Source organism: Phoca vitulina, unplaced genomic scaffold (genome assembly GCF_004348235.1).
Source record: "Phoca vitulina isolate PV1807 unplaced genomic scaffold, GSC_HSeal_1.0 scaffold3, whole genome shotgun sequence".
NCBI lineage: Eukaryota > Metazoa > Chordata > Mammalia > Carnivora > Phocidae > Phoca > Phoca vitulina.
Window position 1 is genome coordinate 83334771 of NW_022589706.1, and position 27484 is coordinate 83362254.

Here is a 27484-nt window from a genome sequence, read left to right on the forward strand (position 1 = left end):
TCAAATATTTTATAGATTATTTTGGGGGGAACGGGAGTATCTAGTGATTTAGCAATTACTGAGATATGCTGAAATCCCTTACTAGAATGTAAGTTTATGTTTCTTTGTGGTTCTGTTTTTCCTTTATAGATTTTGAAGCTATATTATAAGCATAACAGTTTAGAATTATACTTTGTCTGATATTATCATAGTTCCATCAGCTTATTCTGGATTGGTCTTTGCATGTAATGTATTTTTCATACCTTCACTGTCATAATTTCCTTTTTTTTGGTCTTTCCATATATATTCTGTAAAATTTCTTTAGATCGCTCTTCTATTTCATTAATTCCACTTGCAGCTAAGTCTAAGCTGTTCTTAAACACATCCATTTTAGCTTCTTTTTTTTTTTTTAAGATTTTATTTATTTGAGAGAGAGAGAGAGAGAGAGCAAGCACAGAGGGGGAGTGAGAGGGAGAAGCAGACTCCCTGCTGAGCAGAGAGCCCTATGCGGGACTCGATCCCAGGACCCTGGGATCATGACCTGAGCCGAAGGCAGATGCTTAACCAACTGACCCACATAGGCACCCCCTCCATTTTAGCTTTTTGACTTGAAATATCCTTTTTCCTTTCTAGAAACTGTTTGATTCTTTTTTAAAACTATGTTATCAGGGTGCCTGGGTGGCTCAGTCGGCTAAGTGACCAACTCTTGATTTTGGCTCAGGTCATGATCTCGGGGTCATGGGATTTAGCCCCATGATGGGCTCCGTGCTCAGCATGGAGTCTGCTTGGGATTCTTTCTCTCCCTCTGCCCACCGCCCCCCCCCCAAACTGGCTCATGCCTGCTCTCTCGCTCTCTCTCAAAAGAAACAAAATCTTTTAAAAAGAACAACTATGTTATCATTTTTGTATATTTTCTTGATCTTTACTCATATTTTTTAGTTCCCTTTTCTATTTCTTAAACATATAAAACTAAGTAATAATTCTGTTTTCTAAGGCTGTACTGTTCAATATAGTAGTCACTACTTATATATGTGGCTACTTAAATTTAAATTAAATGAAAAATCCAGTTTCTCAGTTGCACTAGTTAAATGCTTGAAAGCCACATACAGCTAAGTGACTACCACCCGGGATAACACATACAACAACACTGGTTTAAAGACTCTGGCGTCTGACTCAACTGAGCCATGTTTCCTTGATGTTGTGACTTTCTTTCTTTTCTTTCTTTTACTGTGAGTGTCCGTTTCTTGTAAGTTTATCTACAGAAATTCTTTGAGGCCTATATTGAAGGTAAGTGCTTCCAGAGGGGATCTGTCTTTGCTTCTGCCATGTATTGGGAAGCATTGTATTGGGACTCCTTTATAGAAAATTCCCTATTTAAGATCTTTCAGTCCACCTGGATAATGTGAACTCAGTGAAAGCCAGCTGTGGTTACAATTCTCAGGTGGAGTGTTTTTCCCCCTCTAGTCAGTGCCAATATTTGAGACAACAAATTTTCTTTGCAGTTCCCTGGGAAAGTGGGATTATTTCTAGTTCAACTTTACACTGAAAATATAGCCTTTGGGATCCAGCTTTCTGCTATGGTTGGGATTTTTCTATTAGACTCTACTCCTTGTCCTGTGAACCCTGCAAGATGTAAAATGAAGCTTGATTCACTACATTCAACAAAAGCCAGTTTCCATGAGCCTCTTACATCACTGGGTTCCCATCCCACTTATACTTTTGATTGGTCTCATAGTATCCCCTAAGTTTCTGGTCACTCATGGATGCATTCAAAATGTATACTTTTAAAAACATTTACAGATTGGATTTGTGTGTACACGTTTGTGTGTATATACTATGAATGTACACATATTTGTGTATATGAGTGTGTTTAAGTAAAACATATCTTTGTAATTTCAGCTCATTTCATAGAAGGGTTGGTTAGAGTATCTCATCTACCATGATGCCAGAATTAGAAGACAACACCAATTTTGAAGATGCCTAACATCAGTTTTAAATATAACATTAATAATCAAAGCCACCATTTATGGAGTATCTTGATTTATCACCTATCAAACAGGGTGTTTTAGAAACTTTCAAAACAACCCTACTAACTAAGAATTATCCTTTTAGAGGTTAAATAACCTGTCCTTGGTCTCACAGTAAGAGGCAAACCTAGATTCAAATCTGGGTCTAACACCAAAATCTGTTCTGTTAGCAAAATAGTATGGTATTGTTATCCTAATTTGCATGAGGTAATAGAGGTTCTGGTCCACAATGTACTAGTTATATAAAACCTGTGGGGTCAAACGTTTTTGAGTTTTCAGGATTTTCATATGTATGAAAAGTAATGTAGGATGTATACTGCACAATACGTAACACCCCCCAGCAGAGTCTGGGGCAGCAGTCTTTAACCAGATACATGAACATTTTTCTTCAGCAAAACTCAGCAAGAGTCATACTGAGTGGGTAGATAAAGGCTATAAAAAGTCTCACATCAATTTTGTTCAGGTTTGGCTATCAAAAAAGTTATTAAAACATTTTCAGAGTTCCGATCCTTTTTGGATTTCCACATTCTTTTATCTGTGGGCTCATCTAGAGTCCAGAGTCTAACTTGGACCTAGGATTAAAACCTAGGTTTTTTACCTTTCTAGGTGATACCTTTTTAGGTCTCACCAGATTTTTCCATATGCTTTAATGTAGCATTACTGTACTAACTGTGGTAAACATTAATTTTTACTTGTTAAATCTGAAATGAATTCTTTACCGAAAGGCTATTCATATAGAATTTAGTTCCTCCCAACTTAGAATTCTAACACACTAACTTAATTTCTCATTATAGACTGGCACTTACTTTTCTCTGGGCTAGTTCACTGAGTATTCATTACACTTATCAATTCAATATAATTCAGTCATTATCAGGCCAATATTACTTATAATGGTAAGACTCCAGTGCTTTTAAATATGTCCCTCCATACATTATCATTTTTAAATCTCCCACTGTTACAGGTAAAATGTTTAGTCTTAGAATTTACTTGATAAACTAGTGAAAATTTGTGGAAGTTCAGCAGATATGCAGATACTATTGATAATTCATATGGTATTAGTGGGATTCTGCAACTTTAAGATTTTCCAAAAAATCATTTGTTTAGACTCTTTTTTTTAAGCATACGAGTTTAGAAAATAGTCAAATTTTGGAAACAACTGACCCACAACAGATGGTTTAGGTGCAGAAGTGTGAATGTGCAGTCTTACCACCAGAGAAGAGAGGCCATGACTTACCAGACTTCAATTTAATGTAATTCATAAAGGTTGGTCAAATCCATTGTGATTCATGTGTGAGATGAGCCTAAATGTATTATGTTGTATTATTTAAAACTGTAAGTTCAAAAAGTTACTAATTGTAACAGTGTGAACACTGACAATTTATTTTTACCACCAAAACCCACAACACTACCCATAATCTACAATTTTGAATGTTTAACTTCTTAGATGGACATGAAGCAACCTTACTGGAATGGGGTAGTTTTTGTTGTTCGTTTCAAGAAATGGTCCTATTCAGAGTCCACTGGTCTTAACTATGTTCTGAAACTCTCTCATTTCCACTAAGAATTCTAGAATTCTGACAATAAAAAAACCCAGATATCACGAATATTTTTAGTGAGTGTTCAGAAGTTATTTTAGTCAATTATGTCAATTTCCCCAGTCAATATTTTTCATCTAAGTTCCTAACCAGGATTTAAACCGATTAGTTTGAATTTGACCTTCCTGTACCTTTTGGTATGTACATAAAGATCTGATAGGGATGAAGCAAAGTGGATAAAAAGATCAAACTTAAGATAAATCACAAATGGATAATCATGACTGCATTTTAATAGTTTCTTAACATACTTATCTCCTGATTTTTTTAACCTTAAAAAAAAAAAAAAGAGGTAGAAAGTGCCATTTATTTACTCCATTATTCACTGATTTATTAGGGGGCCCTATTTTAGAGGCTACTCATATAAAAGTGGCCCCAGTCCTGAAGAACCTGTGCACAGTCTAATGAGGAGGATGAGATGTAAATTAGTAACTTTTAACACAATGTAGAAAATGCTATTAACTGAGGCATGAGAAAAATACTTCAAGAGGAATTAAGGTCAACTAGGGCTCAAAGAGGGCTTTTTGGGGGAGGTGACACAATAAGTTGGGTCAGTGGCCCAGTAGAAGTTTTCCATGTGGGGGGAATATTTTGACAAAAAGAATACCACAAGAAAAGGCCCAGAGTCCAGAACACCACACTGAAACCAGGGATAGGCTCACAACTACACCTGGGACCACCCACCTGACAAATCAATTTTTTGGGATATCCTTATGTTATTTCAAATCCCTCTAAATTTGAGCGACTATTAAAGAAATGGAAGATATCTAAAAATTACTTATTTCACTTATAAAGCTGTGTTCCTAAGCAAATGTTGACCACTTGAAGACTGCTATATAAATCGCTGAAGCTAAATCTTATGTGATCCTCCAGAGAGAGGCAGACTGCAGAGCAAAAGGGAATGGTGGCTAGAAAGAAGCAAGGTCAGGAGTTCACTAATGATAAGAAATTATTTATAATTACTAATTTGTTGTCACAAATTTTTTGTTCTCTTTTTTTCCATGTATTTGAAAACCACCTGTCAAGCCACCTCAGTGGGACTACAGGTAGTCTCCCCAACTGGTCTTGCAGCACATCTCACCTATTTGAATAGAAAATTATAGCACTCTGCCACTATAAGGAACCAGAGATTTTAGTAATATAAATAGTGGGAAAAAGCAAGTCACAGAGAACTTACGGATGTAGGGAGTATAACTTGTATAAGATAGTAAAGGCTGCCTGGTAGGAAACAGAATTTAAGGTTTCAAGTGTTTTGAGTCAGTCAAAGAGAACCAGGTCAAAGACTGGGTGTCTGTCCTTTTGTCTCTTTTTTCTGGAGCCTTCCACCACAGCCCTGAATCTTCTCTGTGGGGTCTGTGTTGGACATTTCAATCCCACAAACCTTATTTCTCTAACTCTCCAGTCATTGGAGGTTTGCTAATGTAAGACATGCAAAGAATATTCTCATAATATATGACTGCCGGGGCGGGGGGGGGGGGGGGGACAGAAAATGAATTATGTACCATTCTCAGGAGGGAGTACTCCTTTCAAAAATCAATACATATGCAAACCATATTACAAAAGTGAGAGTATTCACCTGTGTGGAGTTCCCACAAAGCAGCTTTTACTAATGGAGACAGAGTCCAGCAGTCAGGACCTTCACAAAGACCTGCAGTCTTGCTTTCCAAAGACAAGTTAGAGGTTCAAGAAAAACAATAAAAAGCTGAACAAAACTGGAGCAGGACCTCTAAATAGCAATGTTTACAATATAAGCAAAACTATTTAGTTGTCGTTTAAAAAACTGTATCCATAAAAGCTTGGCAGGAGATCAGTCACTGTTAGAAAATCAAGGAAGGATTAAAAAAAAGAGGGTTTTTTTTAAAGGATAAACTGATGACTGAAAGCAGAGCTAGACTTTTTTTACCCTTTGGAAAGATATTACTTATTTTTTTTTTTTTTAAGATTTATTTATTTATTTATTTGACAGAGAGAGAGAGAGACAGCGAGAGAGGGAACACAAGCAGGGGGAGTGGGAGAGGGAGAAGCAGGCTTCCCAGGACCCTGGGATCATGACCTGAGCCGAAGGCAGATGCTTAACGACTGAGCCACTGAGGCGCCCCTGGAAAGATATTATTTATTTTAAAGCTGACTCTAAAGAAGTCCTTTTATAAATTATGAGGTATGTTCACTTTCAATAGAAAATAAATATACAGTTAAGACAGAGCACCTATACTTATAAATATCTAAACAGATGAGATTACAAAAATATAAGATATGTATGTGTATGGGCAAGGACTAGAAAAGATCATGAATAATGGAAAGAGTTATTTATTAGGGTGGTAGGCTGTGTATAACTTAGCTCATTTATTTCTTTGTTGTTGCTTTAATACATATTAAAAATAAAAAGAGGAAAAGAATCCATAAAAATGCCTATCATTAAAGGTTGTTTGTAGTGGGCGCCTGGGTGGCTCAGTCGCTAAGCGTCTGCCTTCAGCTCAGGTCACGATCCCAGGGTCCTGGGATCGAGTCCCACATCGGGCTCCCTGCTCGGCAGGAAGCCTGCTTCTCCCTCTCCCACTCCCCCTGCTTGTGTTCCTGCTCTCGCTATCTCTCTCTCTGTCAAATAAATAAATAAAATCTTTTAAAAAAATAAATAAATAAAGGTTGTTTGTAGCAGTCACATAAATATTGTCACAGATAAAAATAAGTGAGCACTTCCAAAACTATTAAATCATACACAACACTTTCATTTTGGAAAATAAGGCCAGGTAAAACCTGGATTCCAATCTTCACCACTGGATTCCATCTTCACCACTCCCTCCTCCCCCAACCTCTCAAAAGGGAATCAGGACATTTCTTCTGTTTCTGCTCTTTCTCTAATTCCTGACATTACCAAACCTGCTACTCCTAAGGGAAGAAGAAGGGAATACAGAAAACCAAGTCTCCTGAACACCTTTATAGGATTCTGGCCACATCAGAGTCTTGCTGATTATATGGAACTCTGGTCAATTCCAAATTGTTTAGATTAGCCAACCAGCTCACTAGAAAGACACAGAAACATACAAACCCTTTCCATTCCCAAGGACCAGTGGTCAATTAAAATGCCTCTAACATTCTAAGAGCACTAGAATTCCAAAGAAAATTATATAATTTTTGGAGGAAAAAAGTATCTCTGAATCATAGTTTCTCTAAGCCTCAGAATCATAACTTTTTTGGTAAGGAGTAGTTAGAAGCTCAAACCATGTATGGATTGCATGAATTCTGAATGCTCTGTTCTGTAAAACATGGTCGTTCATGAATAATAGAGAGGCAGAAGGAGAGAGAACAATCCAAGTAAAACAGCATTTTTCTAGATTCTGAGGAAATTCCAGATATACAACAAACGCTGCCCTGGGTGTTCCACCTAAAAAACAAACAACAAAACTATGTATGGCTTTTCTCCTCATTCTCCATAAATCTATCCAACAACAAAATATTCCCAATTAATTCAGGACATATCTTGGTATTCTAATTCTTTTTTTTTTTTTTTTCAGAGTTCAGCATGAGTACTTTTATATAACTGAAGGAAATTAAGCCACATATGTTGAAGATGAACTGTTGAGAAAATAGTACATTTTAAAAAGGAGATTCCTATAATCAACTGACCATTCCATTCACATTAAAGCACTCATAATTGAAGTATTTTTATTTTATGTACAATGAGTTGGCATTAAAGTAGGTATCTTGGATATCTGCAGTTAAGGTAGGTTATCTTGGATGACCAATTCAAGGAAGTTCACTTAATCCAACTTAATGAAGCCTATATCTTTCGCGTACTGACGGAAACATTGGCGGCACATGTTGAGGCCGTATTTCCGGATGAGACCGTGCCGGCTTGAGCAGACGCGGCAAGAACGAGAACCCTGGCCAAATTTCCTCGGATGGCTCCAGTACAGCTGCTGGTGACCCATCTTGCTCTCTCGGATGCAACGAGACAAAAGGTTGGTATTCTAATTCTTAAATAAAGTTAGAAATATACATGGGGCGCCTGGGTAGCTCCGTTGTTAAGTGTCCTGCCTTCGGCTCAGGTCATGATCCCAGGGTCCTGGGATCGAGCCCCGCATCGGGCTCCCTGCTCTGCGGGAAGCCTGCTTCTCCCTCTCCCACTCCCCCTGCTTGTGTTCCCTCTCTCGCCGTGTCTCTCTCTGTCAAATAAATAAAAATTAAAAAATCTTAAAAAAAAAGAAAGAAAGAAATACACTTAATTTTATGTTAGTAAAAGCTAGTTGCAAATCCAAGGCACAAAAACGTGATTATCAATATTGGGCACTTACTAGGGTATAACCCTAGGAGTCAACACTGTGTATTCATTGTGAATAATTTTCTTTAGCCTGTCTGAAGTACCAGTAATAAATAGCATCTATTTAGGAAAGAAATATGGTTCACGTAAGCCAATGTTATGGGAGGTAATGCTATTTCCAGAGTGAGGAGTCACCAATTTATTCAACAGTCATCCCATTTTCCATTTCTTTCTTCCATAACATCATCAGTCCCAATGCTCATTTACAGAAAAACAGTACTTCGCAGACTTCCCTTTGAGTTTAAGGATGAATTGAAATAGTCCTTCAAATCTTTCCCTTCACACAAGGATTTTTAGAGCACAGCTGGAATTCAGGTTAAGAAAAGAGGAAGGACAGCCTGAAACACAGGTGACCAGAACCAATTATTAAGACTGCTTATATGATTCTCTTTAAATGAAGTCATTAAGAGCTTGACAGATAACTATCTATCTGGATAATGTTGATGAGATCCTTAAAGGCAAAGAATACTCTTTTATGTTACTCGACAGTCCTATAATGCTATGCTGTCAGCCTAGGATTATATTAACTCTTTACAGTTCATCAAAAGGCTTTCCAGTTAATTTTCTATGAAGTAAAAATAACATGTTCCCTTCCTCACCATTCCCAAGTTGCTTCCTGGAACTTAGCCTTGTCCCCAGTGAAGAAAAGAAAATATTCATTTTTTTAATCTTACACAATATTAAAGTATTACATGGTGGTGGGTGCTATATAGGGATCGTCTTCCCTAATTTAAACCATTCAAAAGTCCCTAGGCAATGCCTACACAATTATGCATGAGGCTATCACAAAAATAGACTTCCATATATCATTAGACATAATTTTGGTCGAAAGACAGTTGGAAACACTGATTTCTCAAGCAACAGCATCAAAGTCCATCTCCACAAATTGCCTAAGTGGTCTAAAAAGGAGATTGTTGAAGACTGACCCTTTGTTTTGGGTGGTATTCTGGCAAAAGCCAATATATGCTACTAGTCAAAATTATGGATGGGTTCTTTGGGAACATAAATACAATTTTAAAATTTCTGACAGGCTAAAGATCAGACAAATCCTGCCCTGTGCAGTTTATCATATAAAGGCATACTTATAAAAAGCTTAAAATGTAAAAAGTTCCCAGTAAAAAATAAAGGGGTGTGTTGTATACGGTATGATGACAGAGTGAGACTTTTTTTTTTTTTACAAACCACACAAGAAATCAGGATTCTTTCTTTCTAGTTCAGAAAGTGCACTGAAATGGTGTTAGGATTTACATCAAACAGGAGGGAAATTTCAAATGCAAGTTTAAAGTTTTTATTGATGACTTGGATGATTTAATTAGGTAATGGGGTTGACAGATTCAGGAATCCAAACCATTATAGGACTAGACTGATGTGCCTATTCAAGCAAGATGAAATTTAACAAGGATAAGATAAGGCACTTGGGTCCAAAGAGAATTTATTTGATATCCAAAGTATGTGAAAAATGTAATCCAGTAGTCTGGCTTATAGTATTGTCGTAATTCTTCTTTGTTGGTGCTGTATTTCCAGTGACATTCTAGAGACAAACGAGTTACTCAATGGGGAGGGTTAACAGTTCTTTCCCCTGAGCCAGGAATGCTATCCCATTCTGTAGCCCCAAAAGTCTTATACATGTCTTAAAGCACACTCTTCCCAATGAGATTTTCTCATTGTCCCAGTTAGAATCCTTTTCCTCCTCCCCTATTCTTCTGCATTTTGAGTTTCATTTACAGCCCTTCTAAAATAGCACCTTGGCATAGAGTAACCTGGATCTGTCTATCAACCATACTTTGAGGCCTAGAGTGCAAGCACCATGGGCTCCTCCAGGTGCTTTCTTCATGAAAAGTACTCAATAATGTTTACTGATTAGCATGCATCTGAATCACCTGGAGCGCTTAATAAAAACAGGTTTCTGGACCTCATGTACAGAGTTCTCAGTAGATCTGGGATGGGAGTAGAAATTTTAACATTTCTAAAAAGTTCTCAAGTGATGCTGATGCTGCTGTTCCAGGGATCACACTCTGAAAACCTCTGGGTTAGCTCAACCTCATGAAAAAGAAGTTTATCATACAACTTTTATTTAGAATTTAAACCTTACAATGACTATAGCACTCTATGTAATCATGAAACGTAAGTAATAAATGTAAAGCAATTACAGTCTCCTCTGTCATCAGTGCCTGCACTCTTGGCATGGCACCCCATTAGTTGACATCCTAATTCGCAGAATGAGCTGGGGCTGTGGGCTCATTCTCCCAGAGAAACCTCTGTTGGAACTCATCCTCCTAAGGCTAAATCAACTGTGCCTTCTTTTTAAAGTTTATCTTCTTTAGTAATCTCTACACCCAGCAGGGAGCTCAAACTCACAACCCCGAGATCAAGAGTCGCACGCTCTTCTGACTAAGCCAGCCAGGCGCCCCTCAACTGTGTCTTTTAAGTTAACAAAGGTAGAGTTGATGTAGAATTGAAAGAGGCTTTAGAGGTCCAGTCTTCTATTCAATAAACTCCTTTGACAACACCCTTAAGAGATAGTAGCATAGCACCTCCCCATTCCCACCAGAAGTGATCTGTGTTTGAGATGTCATCATGGTGAAAAATAATTTCACTTTATCATCCATATGTGAGAAAGTCTTCCTTAAACTAGGCTGGTATTTGTCTTTCCAAGACTTCTATCTACCCACTGGTAGAGGCCCACAATCTCTTGGGGCCATATATTTTATAACTTAATTTTTCAGAAGTAGAAAAGTAATATAGGACACACATTGTATATTACATATTTCCTTCAGTGGGTCCAGGGCAATACTCCGTAATCAAACACATTTTCATTTTTTTTAGTGAGGCACAAGAATATGCATGGTTAGTGGATTAAAGACTATAAATAACTTCACATTAGCGTCAGATTTTGCCACCAAATTTATCAAAAGCCTCAATTTTCAGATATTTTTCCATTCCAACTCTATGAATAAAGGGTTGTGGACCTGTATAATTTTGTTCTCTTTGTGATTACACAAAGTACGTCTACTTCTTCTTCCACACTAGTAGTCCTTCAGTGATCTGAAGACCACTATCCCATTCCCCTCACCCACCTCCTCCTCCTCCATGTCACCATCTTCTAAATTATCAACTGATAAATTAATTCAGTGTAATGAGAGAGGACTAGGGGAAAAAATCAACCCAAAGCAGTCTTCTTTCTTTCTTTAAAGTTCAAATGCGCAGTCATGGAGACCACAGGAGGGGCAGTCAAAAGAAGGGGCACTCAATCTTAGAAGACTGTGAAGCTGATGGGCGAGAGGATTCAATTAATTCAAGACATAGGGATGAAGAATTAAATTTTACGTCTGTGATTCCAAAGCAAAGAGGAGAACTTATATTTGTTGATCACAACTTATGTGTTGGGCACTATTTTTGAGGATTTACATACCTGATCTCCAATCCTTACAATGCTCTGGGAAGTAGGAGGTATCATCATTTTATATATGAAGGAATTAACACCTTGAGAAGTTGAATCACTCAAGGTCATACAGCAAGCCAATAATAAAACCAAGATTCCAAGTCTAAACAAGATACTTCCAAAATACCCAAAGGGTACTGATGATGAACCCTCAGTAAGTCTGTTCTTAGCCCTGCCTCTACATACATTTTAATCGGTGACTTTAGAGAGGATGAAGATGCCTGCCTTGCATATTCCAATAGGACAAGAAAATGGGAAGAATAAAAAAGATGGAATCTGGGGTGCCTGGGTGGCTCAGTTGGTTAAGCATCTGCCTTTGGCTCAGGTCATGATCTTGGGGTCCTGGGATCGAGCCCCACATCAGGCTCCTTGCTCAGCGGGGAGTCTGCCTCTCCCTCTGCCTGCTGCTCCCTGTTTGTGCTCTCTCTCTCTGACAAATAAATAAAATCTTAAAAAAAAAAAAAAAAAAAAAAGATGAGATCATTGGATCCAAAATGGCTAAAAATGTTCAAGTGACATTGAGGAGATTTAATGTAAAACTTTGCAAGTTGACACGTTCATACACCAACATGTTGGAAGAAGACGGAAGTTTCAGTTGCCCCAAATTAACTTTGAGTCCAGGTGTCAAGAGGTGATTATAACTCTAAAACCTGTGGCTACATTAACAGGACTCTAATGTCCAGGATGAAAGATGCCACACAGATCATCCCTATGCTGTAGTGGTCAAACCCAATGCGAAGTGCCAAGTGGTTCAAACCTCAAGGCTTTAACGGCATCAAAGCAGAACATGTAATAGGGGGATCAGAAGGGCAAAACATCCAAAACCAGAGGCCTGAAGAATGAGGTATGTTTGGGTCGCCTGGGACAGTGAAAAGGGGTGGGACGAAGGAGACCCCAGTAGTCTCAAATACATATGAAAGAGTGATTCCATTTATTTTCAGTGATGGTGTCCCTGCCATTAGGGGTGGAGGATGGTGGGAGAGTGAGAAGTGAGGGAGTTACTCCTGCAGAAGGTTGGCCTCACCTGGGGAGCGCTACAATGCTGTGTCTACCAGCCAGAAAGTTAGGCTGGCCCCCCTCCAGAGCCTCTCCCCTTCCCAGTGTCTAGGTTACAGGCCTTAAACAGGGGCCTGTAGGCAACAACGCCCCTGCTTTGTCTGTAGAAAACCTCTAACAGAGGGAGTTGGGAACAAGTAGGCCGGCTGAGTGACACTTCAATGGACTGCCAGCAGGGGAGAGATTTTTAGGCAAGCACTGACTTGTAGCCCTCCTCAAGCCCTACAGTGTAGGTAATTATCCACTCTGAATCCTTCAGGGGCTAACCCAGCTTGGAGCCTGCAATTCCTTCTGCCCTCCTCCCACTCACCCCATGGGCTGGCTCCAAGGAATCTCTTCTTTTTGGCTTCATCACAAGCCACCTCCCACCCCCAAATGTACATCAAAACAGTATGTGTGATTAAATACATCCTTTAAAATTCCTTAGGCTGACTTCTTCTTTACCCATCCATAAAGAAAACTAGTCACAAAATTATCAAACAGGCAAGCTGAACAAAAACTGGCCTCATTTTACCTAGAAGCAGGGCAACCGCTCATAGGAAAGTGAGGATCTGAGGCAAAAAGACTTAATTAAATCTTTCAGAGGTTAAAATTCAGGAAGAAAGACAAAACATGGTAGACAAGAGGAGGGGAAAAAAACCCCTCCGAACTGAAATGCAAAATAATTTCCAGAGGATTTTATTAAAAACTTAAAAATTATACAGCATAGTTCATCTTTTCTAAGATGCATAAGTACTACAAATTCTATGAAGAACTCTTCAAAATTTCCATATGATGTTAGTTTAGCCTTTTATAAAATTTGTATCTTTCTACCATTTCTGCTTTGTCTTTCTACTATATATATTCCCCCCTAAGCCTTCAATACTTCAGTTACACTGGCTATTCAACCAAGTATTCTAAAATCAAAGGATTAATCTTTATGGAAACATGTTAAACTAAACTGCCAGTTCAAATACTTCTAATGAAATACATCTCCTTGAATTTCCTTTTTTTTTTTTTTTTTTTGGTTTTGCTTTTATAAGCTTTATTGATTTATTTTTAAAGATTTTATTTTTATGTAATCTCTACACCCAACTCTACACCCAGCGTGGCGCTCAAACTCACAACCCCAAGATCAGGCGTCACATGCTCTAGCTACTGAGCCAGCCAGGTACACCTGTTTTCGTTTTTAACCTTTAGATGCTTATGTTACCTAGTAACATTCTAGGTTTGGATACTCCACACAAATCTCAAGACCTCAGCAATGCATGAAGGACGGAATGCCAGAAGTGTGCCTTTTAGGACTCATACCTGCAGAGTTAGAGTTATGATTTACATGTTTTATGAAGTATATTTAATCATGCCTGAAAATCATTTATAGTCATGTGCTCTCCAATAAGATTTGTATTTTTTCTTTCAAAAGCATAAATGTTTGTGATTATTTGCTATGTCTGCAAGATTTTGAAATAACATTCTAATTCCAAATAGCCAAGAGTAAAATGAGAGATACCATCCAATAATTTTTATGAAGTTATCTATCCAGAGATATGTAATAACTGAAAATTAAATAGCCCCCAATAAGAGCTGTGTGTTTCTTTAAAGTTCTAAAAGGTTGATCAAAATATCACATTGTACGCCTTCAATATATATAATTTTTATTTGTCAATTCTACCTCAATAAAACTGGAAAAAATCTGAAAAAGTTATCTGATCATTTCTGCTAAGGAAAAAGCTATTTAACTCAGACTAACTTTCTTTTGGCTTGTCAAAATTTCAGTGTTTTCATCTTAAATACTTTTAAATTAACCTTAATTAATACTAATTAAAATATATTTTGGTGTCCCTCCCCTAAATAAGTATTCTTCAAACAGTACAAAAAGGGGCAAATTAAATAAGTTTTTTTAGCATATTTTTACAAAAACAACACAAAGCATCTCAAAGTTAGAGATTTCCTATTACAACAGAAGGGCCAAGTAGTATTTTATACGACATAAAGTTATCTTCCCGATACTACTCAGATTTTCAACTTAGAGTTTGCATGTGATAAAACTGCCCTCGAGCACCTGAGGAGAGAAATGTAAAGCAGCATGGCCTGTCTGATGGCATGAGGTGGGTGTGCTGGTGGGCAAGGGAGGAAGTCTAAATGTAGGGAGGACAGGTACTAGTCACTTACTACACTGCCCAGAGTCTGCTTTGATCCTGAAAGACTCTAACAACCTAGTAACCTGAATCCTGCTGTGTATCCCTGAATAGTGTAAATTTTAGATCCTTAACGCATATTTTGATTCAAATATTTGAAATATTGCTTTCCTTTTTATCATTCCAAATGCGAGTGAATTACATATACACATACTCTATAATAAGAACTTAATATTGTCCTACAGAATATATCCAACTAAATATGATATGCCACTCATGAAATTTAAAAATTTTCTTCCTTTGAAAGAGATAAGCTTTTTCCTTTAGTATATTAAAAAGGCTAGAAAAATATGAATTATTTTTTCCCTAAATTCCAAATTACTGAAACCTAGAGTTTAAGGAATTATTAACCATAGATTTCCTCCCATGATTATGCAGCCCTTAAGACCACCACACCAAAACCTCCAATTTCTGCATCTTCAATAGAAACTCAGGCTTAGATAAAACAGGCCAGACTCAACATTTCCCTCCAGAGCCTGGGCTCTACTCTGGGAACGGGACATGAAGAAATGGAAATATCAAAAGTGCATAAATAGGTAAGACAGTACATCTCAAAAGTTAGTAAGAAAATGCAAATAATGTTTTAATTTAGTGCAGAACAGACTTTTTTCTAGCAACAATAACAGCTAACATTTATTAGCACCTAAATGTCGAGTATGCTTTGCATTGGCATTGCCTTTACACAGAGCCCATCGGTGGCTACTATTACTCTCTTTATACAGATAAGGAAAGGAGGATTAGAATACTTAAGTAATGTGCTTAAGGCCCCACAGCCATTAAGTGGTGGAGCTAGGATTCAAGTACAGGCAATCAGATTCATGAGCTGGGGACGCTGCATCACATATAGACAGGTATCCAGACACGTGTGAATATGACTGACAGTTTACCTAGCGTATACATTTCTGTGTAAAAGGGGTTTAGGAAGAGCAATCTGGTTGGAAGAAGAGATTAGAGGTTCTATCCTGAAGAATGTTTTACTTAGCATAGGTGTTTATTTGGGGTGGTTAAGGATATTACTGCTGGAGATTATGGCGGCTGCCCCCCCCCCACCACCCTGGCCACCCCACTTCCCAACCAAGTCCTCGCAGCTGCTGCTGGCTGTATGAGAGTGAAAAAGTTCAGAAGGTAGGGCTGGGATGCCAGGAATTCAAAGGTTCTTCCATGCAGGCCAGACCGGAGCTTGCTGGGGCATGGTACCTCTGTGTGGGATTCACCACCTTGCCCCATTTTCCTCCCCTGCCTTCTTTCCTTCCTCGGATGTAAACATGAAGCCACTTCTAACTACATCCTCTAAGTAGCCTGGAAGGATGACAAGAAGGGATTAAAGATAGGAAATGGTAAAGAGAGACTGGAGTGGAAATGCTAGCTGAACCCAGCCTGAAGGAGAGTTGGAGGACAAAGGCCTAAAAATACAGATAGTGATTTTCTATCATTGCTTAATTACAAGAAACTAGAAAGAATCTTCATCCCACTTCTCTCAAGGCCTACAGCACATACTCTAAACTTCAATGTTTATAATAAAGTACATTCATTAATAGTTCAAAAAAAAAATTTAGCCTTAGATGTGTGGAAATGGCTCTGCCATCTTTCTGCTCATTAACTCTCTGCTAGGAAATAAAAGTTGCAACCCGCAGTGTGTGGTTGTTTTCCATTTGAGTTTATTTAATTTTCAAAACAGTGAGTCATCTCAACTATGCAAATGAAAGCTATGATGGTTTTACTCAAATGATTAACTATAATTTATACATAAAACAAGTTTCTTTAAATAGCAGGGTATCCGGTTCTACAATGCCAAGCTAACTGCCCTTTCTCCCTTCAAATCTGGAAACTGATTACCTAGCAAGGGGCAGACTGGGCTCCACCGTGGTTAGGGAGATGGATGTCGAGCCGGCCTCCCTTGACAGAAGCTCAGGTACACGATCAGTGAGGAAAATAAGGGGAAACCAAGAGAAGGATAAGAATGAAAGCTGAGCTGCCATTTTATGAAAGACTTTTAGGGAAGCTAATGAGGAAAGTAGATCTTGAATAACCTCAAAAATGTTTATAGCGACAAATATCTAAAAGCATAACCCCCCCCATTTTTTTCTGTAACTTAGATTCATAAAAATGCACGCTGGCCTCATATATCAAAATGCTAGCAAAAATGTTCCAGACAGTTAGTTAAATTAATCTCCAAAAATATGACATTACTCACAAGAAACAGGAAAAACACAATTTCTTACCTCAAAAAGACTTCCTGGGGGCTTTCCTGCTCTCCTTAGAAATTTGGCTTAAAGAAAGAACACACACTATCGAGATTTGCCTTACTTTTCATGTAAATCTATAGCTTTCAATGAACATTAAAAAAAAAAAAAAAAACCTCTCCTCAATTTATATTCAAAATATCGAGGGATTATTGAAACCTCTAATTTGCTGTTGAAGTCTGTGGCAAGTTTTATACCTTGAGTGAAATGCAATCTAATTCCTATGCGGTTATATTTGGGGGGGGGGCGGAGAGCCACTTTACTGAAGCCCATGCTCCAGGCAGCCCTGGAGCGGACTGGATCCAGTCTGAAAAGAACTGGCAACCCTAAAACTTTTTGATAAGATAAAAATCCATTGATGTTGGCTCACATGAGGCCCACTTCAACTCTGCACTTGTCCTCCGAGTTTCCTTGGCATCTCTGCTCCATTCCTCTATCTGCTTTAGCATAACTTTATTTTTCTCTTTTATCTTTCGATAACTGCACCCAGGGACCGGAGGGGATTGATTTTTTGTTTTGACTTATTGTTTGAAGATCTGTAACTCAAAGCAGCTCTCACGCCTCTGATGTCTAAGCTGGAGCGGCATAAAAGGTAAACCCGGGCCTGGGTAGCAAGCTGAGCGGCAGCAATACCATTTTATAATCAGCCATCTAGGTTTTCATCTTATTTTGCCTGTCCCCCCCTCCACCCCCATAGCCAGGCTCGCTGGCAAAGTGTGAGGTTACTCCTATGCCTTTGTTAGGTGACAAGAGCAAGTTAAAATAAAAATAAATGCCTCGACAGCTTTGCGTGCCAGGGCTCTGAGATTAAATATACTTCTACTTAAAGCAAAAAGTTATTTCCTACCTAGAAAAAAGGCCCTGCTTTTATGCACAATAAAAGGAAACTTCAACGCATTTCAGAAGGCTGCTTTAGAAAAATAACATTTGAAAACATGGGAAGATAGCACAACTGACAAAATCATTTTTCCAAAGAGCTTAAATCAAGATGAAAAAACAATGCTTTTTGGGGGCAGATTAATGAACTCAAGACAAAAACGTTGCTCTTGAACCAGAAGATGTTGAGAAAGACTCATACATATGAGGGTAGAAACTTTAGTGGTGTTTTCAGTTTGGTGTCAGGAGGATATACTCTAAATTAGCAAATGTATTAACCCAAAGTTCACTTTCTTTCTCTCTTCCAGTATAATTCTCAAGTCACTAGGATTATTTTTGCCTTAAATCAGCTAATATCAAATTCAAATGCTAGTATACATAGATACAAATGCCCACAAGAGTTTCTGAGGGTCTGTTCCCTGAAGTTGTTCAGCTTGCTGAAATATGGTTACATATGCAAACATTATCTCCCAATTGTAACCTCATTTTCTGCTCTGCTGGACAGCGTGACCAGCATTTGTCATCACGCCTCCCCCGCCTGCCACATCATTCATATGTCTAGAATTGTCATCGAGATGTGGCAGGTCAGCAGGACTCCAGTGTTCTCTGCTCCCCGTCTCCACACAGTCACTCAGGTAACAAACCCGTCATCTCGTCCTGTTTTCATGATGGTTGAATTACACATAATTGTTTCTGCACAGTGATTGATTTCTGCCTGAATAGAGACCTCTGCCTTTTTTCAACGCAGGCGAGTGGCAGCCAAGTCTCTCCATCTAGGAGGAGGCAGCAGCCTTTGAAGAGATCAAAGCCAAGGCCGCAAGCAGTTGTGCGCCCTGGGAATATGGAAAGCCTTTATGCTCTCAACCCCATTTCCAGCATCATGTTGGATTGCAGCTGCATTACATTCTGCCAGCATTCTTAATGCTTTTAGTATTGACTCTGACATCACCGATAGCTGTTTTAAAGTAACAAAAGCCGAAAGATGACTTATTTTCACAACTCTGTAATTGGAACATGCAAAGATGGGGGTGGGGAAGCAGGAATGAAGGGGAGGGAAGTACATTTGCTTTTAATTTAAAGCAGCACAAAAGAAAGCCAGCAAAAAAAAAAAAAAAAAAAAAATTATATAAGTTTCCACAAATGAAAAACATGTCTTTCATATGGAAAAACCAGCAGGGGCATTTTTATAACTCAGACCACACAAAATGAACTGATGGTTAAATACACACTTTTTCAAGCCTAAAGGGTAAAACGAAAATGATGGGGTAAGTGATTCCAATTGGGAAAGGGACTCTAACATGCTTTCAGTCTGAAGACTCTGCAGACACCTGATGCAAGGTGAACCACTGGAGCTGCTTCTCAGGAACTGCCCCTCCCCCTCCCTGGCACCCTTTCAGTCAATTAAGCAGAGCTAAAATTTGCATTCATGATAAATCACAAGTTATTTGGGAAATTGTAAATGCATAATTCCTTATTAATAAGAGACGAGAGAACAGAAAAGCCAAAAGAGGTTTTCAATTCCAGCTCCAGACACACAGGCACAACTCAGTCTGCCATGATAATTTGAATCAAAACCTGAAGTCACCAAACAAGGCAGAAAAATTCTTAAGGAAACAATAACCTAAATATATCAATGCCAATATACTACTCTTTCTTAAAATAGCAAATAAGAGTGAAGATATTTCTGATTTCTAAAAAAAAAAAAAAAGACATTTTGGTTGTTATTATTAAACATATTGTGTAAATATATCCAATACTGCATTTAAAATCACAGAAAACAAGCAGGTCCACTATATATCATTATACTGCATCTCTAGGGTTACATATAGTGCTATGTATGTCAAGTAATCTGCACTCCCTAGCTATCAGAAAACCCTCTGATATTTCAATTCCAATACTTAAATTGCTATTTTTGCAAATGTCTGCCCCAATTAATATATGTAGCTCTATATAGAAACTCCAAATTAATAAATGACAAGGCTTTAAGATGAAAAGACTGGGAAAGCAGAAGAATTTTTAAAGAATTTACAAAATTGAATGCATCACATTTATTAAAGTCCCTTTTCACAAAGATTTAATATTGCTTAAGTAAATATTAGTCAATGAACTATTAGTTTTTTTACTTGTCCTAGTCTACGAAGTTCTGAAATTCACTGACATCGAAGAAATGACTCTGAAAGAACTGCCTCCCTTCATTTTGTACAAAATCTCTTAGTTCTGAAACACCAGTAATTGGTGAACAAAAGCTGCCTTTGTCTGTTCGATAGGATTTTGAATCAACAGGCCTGGTTGTAAGGTACCAAACTGTAAATTTTCTCTGAAAAATTTGTCTGAAACTGTGCTGACCTGGAAAACTCTTAACAGCTTGCCTACCTCAGTTTACTGCATTACAGTTCCAATGCCTGTTTTATTTAGGATGCATTTTTTGTTTTCGAAGGAAGGGGTACAAACTACATGAATTTAGAATTGCACCAGCAAAATTCAGCAAGAAAATGTGAATAATAACATTTCAAAGTCTAGATTTTTTTCTTTTAGAAAAAAGCTGCCTTTCCTTCATTTTACCATTTTCAGAAAACGCCAGAAATAAGTTCCAGTTATTGAATATTTTTCTCTAGGTTGCATTCCTAATAAGCTTATCACATTTTCCATATCCCAAGGCCCCAATCTAATTTCAGTTTATCAGGCAAAAACCCTTTCTTTTATGATTCTATCATTAGCCTTCTCCAGCAAAGTAACAAGCAAAATAACCACTGGGAGCATCCCAGGCTTCTCATTCACACCTAAGCAAGTCGGTAACAGTAGAGCCTAACTGAACCCAGGCCCCCAGCTCACAAACGAGTCTTCCACTTTTGCTCAGTTCTTTCCAGTGAGTCCAATATTCTTCAAGACTCTCCTCAGAAAAGCCTGAATTTAGAATTTTAGTCACTTGAACTGCATATGAAATGATACAGCAGCACCATGTGCTCAGCCACCAACCTTCAGACAGACACCACGGCGAAGCAGAGATGCATGGAAAGCACATGGAGTCTCAGCAGCCTCACTAGCCCTGGGCCCCACATACTCCTAAGACTACCCCTCAGCAAAAATTGCCATAATTGAGAATTGCGGTGACAACGCTATAATAATACACAGGAGACTCGTTATATAGCATAATCTATATGCTGGCCTATTTATTTTTCCCTTCAGGAAGGAATATAATCTCTTAGAAGACCTGGAGGGTTTATATGCTGCTTACTGAAAAGAAAATAAACCTGCCTCAGAGCTGAGGACTTGGGCGGGTGGGGGGAGCTGGGTAAGAAACAGGACCAACAGGCACAGCCCAAGGGCTGGGATCCCTCCAGGTGAGGTATTTAAATCGCTTCATACAAATAAACATTTATTCTTCAAACCTTAAATAATCAGATTCCATGCTTTCCTTTGATAAACCATTCCAATATTTATTAATCCCTCCCTCTGAAATAATTCTTCCAACCTAAATTCATTCAACAATTTAAGCCCATTTCCTTCGGATATTTCTTCAGCAAAAAACAAAGCTGGTCACAAACTTGTGCTGAAGAAACAGTCTTATACTAAGAGATGTTTCCAACTGCCCTTCTGTCTTCTCCAAGTCAAATGACCAGCTTCTTACTGGGCAGATCTCTCTGGGGACTAGCAAAGAGTTCTGCCATCAAGATCCACAAGAATGTCAAGATTTGGACAGTGCCCAATTTTCAACCTGCTTGTCAGGCCTGAGAACAGTCTCAGCACACGGCTTTCTTTCCAAGCGGTTTCATCACATGCACACACAGTGCATTTTTGGTTTAAAATAGCAAACACCCTAGCACAGACATCTAATCTAGGGAAAGGAAGGCAGCAGAATTCCCACACAGCTACTGGAAGGCAGGGCCACAAGAAGGGTAAGCAGGAGACAACACAAGGTCAGCATGAAGCACAACCTCAAATGATGTAATTTAGCTGGGCCACACAAGGGTCACACACAGCCTCAGCCCAGAGCTGGGTGTGCAGCAAAGCCAGGTGATTCTGAGCAGTCTGTAAGTAACCTACACAGCAAAGAACTGACACAACCAGACAAAAAGAGAAGCATTTTCATAGTGCTGCATAATCTACTGGTCTCATAAAAACCTTCACATGAAACACACAGCAGCCAAATTGTCAGAAATAGTTTATTGGAACAAATAAGAATGTAGTTCCAATTTACTTTCCCCATCCATCTACAGCAGTGGAGTTCTAATGTACTATGCAAAGAGAACACAGCATTATCCATTGGGGTACAGGAAGAAAACACTACAATGTCAATATATGTTTTTATATTAAAAAGTTTAGGCTTATAAAAATATTTAATATACAGATTGTCACTATAGGTCAGATAGGCAAGAGTGCCAAGTGGATTGAAAATAATGCTAATAATGCAAGCACAAGCAAACATCAAGAAAATGGCAAAGCGAACAGTTATCAACTGTTCTAATATCAACTCTTTAAGAGCTTGCATTAGAGCTAAATCTTTAAGATCTAATAAGAAGCTGACCAAAATAATGAGAAATTATCAATTTTATTTGATACCAGGATTTGCAGCTTCCATCAATGACCATACACATCGTCCTAAGTGTCTACGGTAATCTGAGTTAGCAGATAATTATGTAATTTGGGTACTTAATCCATAAATAATTATAAAATGGTCAAATTTTTTAGCTGATAGAGACCTGCAATCAAAAAAAATTCTCACTACTGATTTATATATCAGAATTATCAATTAACTTTGACTTTCCTTCCTCTCCAAATAGACTAAACCAACTCCTTTCCTCACTGCACTGATACTTGTATCTGTATCAGGGAAAGGATCTAACCTTAGGGATGTTAAGACAGAGCTATGGCAAGCCAGAAGGAAGAAGGAGTGAAGTAGTGATACATACTACAACATGGATGAACCTTGAAAATAGAAAGCTAAGTAAAAGAAGTCAGTTGCAAAGGACCACATATTATGATTCCATTCTTATAAAATGTCCCAAACAGGTAAATCCACTGAGACAAACAATAGATCAGAAGGTGCTTAGATCTGGGGTGGTGAGGGAATGGGGAGATATGGGGGTGAGAGCTCAAGGGTATGAGGTTACTCTCTGAGGTAATGAAAATGTTCCAAAACTGGCTGTGGTTATGGTTGCACACAACCATGAATGTACTAAAAACCATTAAACTGCACACTTTAAATGGGTGAACTGCATGGTAACATGAGTTATATCTCAATAAAGTCATTTAAAAAATATGTGACCACTGAATAAATGTTTGCTGAATAAGTAAATAAATTCCTCCTTCCCCAGTTAAAAAAAAAAAAAAAAAAAAAAAGAAGGCGAGGGGAAAACCTCCTGGATGTGATCTCCCCAAGTAAAACTACTGTGTGGCTTAATCCTTGTCCACAGGGGTACCTTGTGACTTTAAAACAACAAAATGTTTACTCATGAAGGTGCAGCATCTGGATGACAACTGTGCGCGAGGAATTCTAGAAATCTACTGGGGTGTGAGAAGAGGAGGAAAGCAAATAACAGGTATGGGCTGGTTCTCTGAAGGCAGCCCTTTAATGGTAAGCAATTCAACCCAATGATTTACTCAAGTTCGATATCCAGACCTCACCTGGTTATTAAGTTTGCACGTTTGGTGCCCCCAGAAAGTTACTATCATACCAGATGCCCTCCCAGGGCCAGGAAAAAGCAGTATTGGGCTAATTTTCTACCTTTCTCATACCATCAGACCTTGCTTTACTATTAGAGCAGAAAAACCTCCTTTGCCAAAGCACTGAAGTCAATTCCGTTGCTTTCAGTACTGATAAAATAACTAGAGAGAAATGCAAATGTGTTTCCGTCTCTGATCCAGCTCAAAGGTCTGGCACCAAGAACCCTGGGAGCTTTGAAACCAGGAAAGTGCACTAACATGACTGTGCCTTTAGTCCACACAACAGTTTGTTACTACCACTTCCAGATAAGAAAACTAATGCTTGAACCAGTTAGGAACATGTTTAAAGACACAGAGCTAGGGAATAACTTGTCTAACTCCACACACCAGTAATTTTGCCCCACCAAGCAATTATAAACAAAACTTAAAAATAAATAAATAAATAAAAAGCCCTCTAAAATTAGTCTTTCCTCAGGTAGCCAAGTATTTTCAAACTTCACATTGCATACACATTATTGAGTTCGCTCAAAAACTATTAAACAGGGGCGCCTGGGTGGCTCAATCGGTTAAGAGTCTGCCTTCAGCTCAGGTCATGATCCCAGGGTCCTGAGATGGAGCCCTGCATTGGGCTCCCTGCTCAGCGGGGAGCCTGCTTCTTCCTTTTCCTCTGCCTGCTGCTCCCCCTGCTTGTGCTCTCCCTCTCTAACAAATAAATAAATTTTAAAAATCTTTAAAAAACCCCCTATTAAACACAAAATAAACATCTCAGATGCCCCCTAATTATTAACTGTTTTCTCATTTGTAGGTTAATGGTCTTATTTCTCTTGCCATTACACAGAGACCTCTGTTCTTTCCAGATACCCAGCCATCTTGGAAGGAAATGTTTCTTTTTGAAAAATTTAATCTCTAATTTCCCCAATTAGATACATAAGAATCCCTCATAAAATCCAGTTAACATGATCCTGCATTATTTAACTTTGGCTTTAGCTTAGAATTGATAAATGGTATATAAGGCATGAAAGCAAACATGCTTAGGCCTTCAATGCACAGACCTACCTCAGCACCTTATTCCTAGCACGCAGTGACTCCCCACTATGGATTCTGACCAAGTTATTTCCTATGTTAACTAGGTGACATCATTTTCAAAGCTCTGTTTGCAACCATCATGCAATGTTTCAAACTGTGAGTGAAGAAACAGAAATAAAACTTAAAGAGTAATTTTCCCATTAGACACCTAGCAAGTGGCTGATCTTGGATTTGGGCTCAAGCTACTACATGATATAAATAAATGGAAATTCGTCTATCTTCATGAGATTCTGTTTGCCTAATTCTAATTGTAGTCAAATCTGACAATTACTATTTAAAATATGGTGAAAGAGCACACAGAGGAAATGTCTTACATGTAAAGGTTTCTGGTGTCTGTGCTAACAAAATAGTGCCACAGTACCAACAACGTGAAATACAAGAAGGTCTAACCCCTAGCCTTCGTTCTTGCCAACCACCGGTTCACTTGGCAGCTATGTTTATAAACCTTATCATTTAAAATGTTTGAGGATGGATGTGTTCAACTAACTTTATTTTAAAAATAAATTTAAGATAAAATGCTCTAGAAATCCTTCTTTGTCTAGGTTACTTAATAAGCATGACCTTTTAATTTAAAAAGTATTTATTAATCAACTTTCCTGGCCTGACCAGAACAGAGCTATCTATGCAATCATTTTTAAACAAGTAAACCAATTACTATCATACTTGGAATGGGCCACATTGAACTGCAAGCAGGTAAAGAAAGAATGGCACATGGTAAACACTGCAGTTGTGTGGAAAGGCTGTAACAGTCTGCACCCCTCCAGGAGGCCTGGCTTGTCTCTGCCCCACCTGTACCCCAGGGTCTGTCCTACTCATGTAGCTCCTCCTCACTCTCTGCGTTAAGCTGTGGGTGTCTGCGCAAGTTTACGTTTAAACCGTAAGCTCCCTACAGGTGCTGACCGTCTTCATGGACATATATCCACAATACGGCTCAGCACAATGACTTTCAAAGTGAGTATACACGAATATTTATAGGATGAATGATAAATCATTCCTGAAATAAACGTTCTCTGGTGTCTGTCTTCATTCTACCAGGATACTTGCTTAACCCTAAATTTTAGGGTTAGTTCAGAGACAACTGAGACAGGTACAACAACGGATCTCTTCTTCTGAATAGTGAAATGAGATAAAGTGTCCTTTCTGGTTATTTTACCATTCTACCAGGGACAAAAGAGCTTTATTAGCATCTTCTTTCCTGAAATAAAATACAAGAAATGAGCCAAGCTAATGCTGGAAAGTATTTTCTTTAATGAAGTAGCTAGTTGTTTACACAATAACCAGCACGTAGATCTTAATTTTGTTATGAAGAAACAAAAATATTCATAATTTTGGTGAATTATTTTGAACCATTATTATTTCAAGAGTAGTTGATCAAAATGATTAACATGCTTTATATATAAAAAGCTCCCATAAATCCTTAAGGATATGAACAAGCAATTCACATAAACATGTAAACCACATAAATATATAAATATGTAAATACATATTTAACTATAATCTATTTAATTAGATTTCTATTTAAATCTATATAACCAGAAAAAAACCTAACCTTAGAAATCTACTTAAACCTATATAACCTATAAAAAGTAGATTATAGGTTACGTGAATTTTTAACAGGGCTTCATTTTAGCATTGTTTAAAACAAAAACAAAATACTTTAACATCCATAACTGAGGATATAATAAAAAAATGAAATATTCTTATAACTGGATAGTATCCAACCATAACAACTAATGATACAAACCTATATTTATTCACATGAAAAGATGAGCACATGATTACAATGAAAAAAATCTTATGAGCCCATTTATAAAAATGTTTGTATTCTAAGTATAGATGCAAAAAGAAATCTGAAAATATGTATGTGTATACATATATAAATGAAATCATATCTGAATAATAGAAATAGATATTTTTATTTTTTCTATTCCTTAATGAGTTCCCACAATTTAAAAAATATATATATATTACTTTTTAAAAAACAACCAAAAAATAAAAGACATTTTCTTTGAGAGAAAGAAGATTACTCCTAATAAGTATCTCCATAATAAGAAAAGTTTCTTCATTTTTTAAAGGAAACCCACTGTTGCAACTTCTCAGGAATGATCGCCATTCCAGTTAATTCTAAATTAATTTCTCTTACTTAACCTAATATCATGATATCACAAAAATCACCACTAACAGCTCCTAAAAATGAAGCACATACCACATTTTAATTGCTTATTGTGCAAAGAACACTTTGGCAGTAGATTTTTGCCTGTAAATGCTCAGTTCTTATTCAATAAAGAGGCAATATCATTTATTAAAGAGATTCCAAGAGTCCCAAAACCTTTGGCCACCCAGCTATTGATTAATCTATTTAGTCCATAAGACTCGGGGACACTGGGCCCTAGAAGTGAGCATAGGGATTCCCATAAAAATTAGACATTTATCAAAAGGAGTCTGATACACCCAAAGAACAAATATTTCCCAGGAATTTTCAAGAACACGTTAAAGCAATCACATGGTTATGTGTTGAATGAACCAGAAGACAATTTAAGTTTTCTGAGAACCTGTTATTTAAGCCACCACTAAAGCTGAACCGTTTCCACTGTTTAATAAAACACACATATAACAGACATTTTAATCCTCAAAATAGTTTACTGACATTGACTAAGGATTCTTCTCAGCACCTTTTCAAGGTAGGAACTAATTTATGGATTGGGTCCCAGCTCCTGAATCAGGGATACCTGGCTTTGAATCCAAGTTCTACCACTTACTAAACTTTGGGACTACAGCAATCAAATAACTTCTCCATGCCCCAGTTTCTTTATTGGAAACATGGAAAGACTAGTAATATTCACTTCAAGGATTTAATAAGAAAAATGCATGTAAATGCATTCATTAGATATTACATACATACTAGTATATTAATACTATTACTCTCCTCACCTCTGCGCAAAATGAAGTTCTATGTCTCATAATCATACAGAGGCTTCTGGTCAAAATCCAGGCAGCTTCAGAGTAAATGAAGTGATTCTGTGA

The 27484-nt window shown here is 37.8% G+C and overlaps 2 protein-coding genes across 4 annotated transcripts in view; both read right to left on the reverse strand.

The window, feature by feature from the left end:
* LEF1 (lymphoid enhancer binding factor 1) overlaps positions 1-27484 on the reverse strand; it is a 118034-nt gene that overhangs the window by 72601 nt on the left and 17949 nt on the right. The window lies entirely within an intron of this gene.
* On the reverse strand, positions 7230-7556 carry LOC116630212 (40S ribosomal protein S29-like). The gene has a single exon (XM_032400974.1). It carries the CDS (start codon positions 7525-7527, stop codon positions 7357-7359), a length of 171 nt encoding a protein of 56 aa, XP_032256865.1. The 5' UTR covers positions 7528-7556; the 3' UTR covers positions 7230-7356.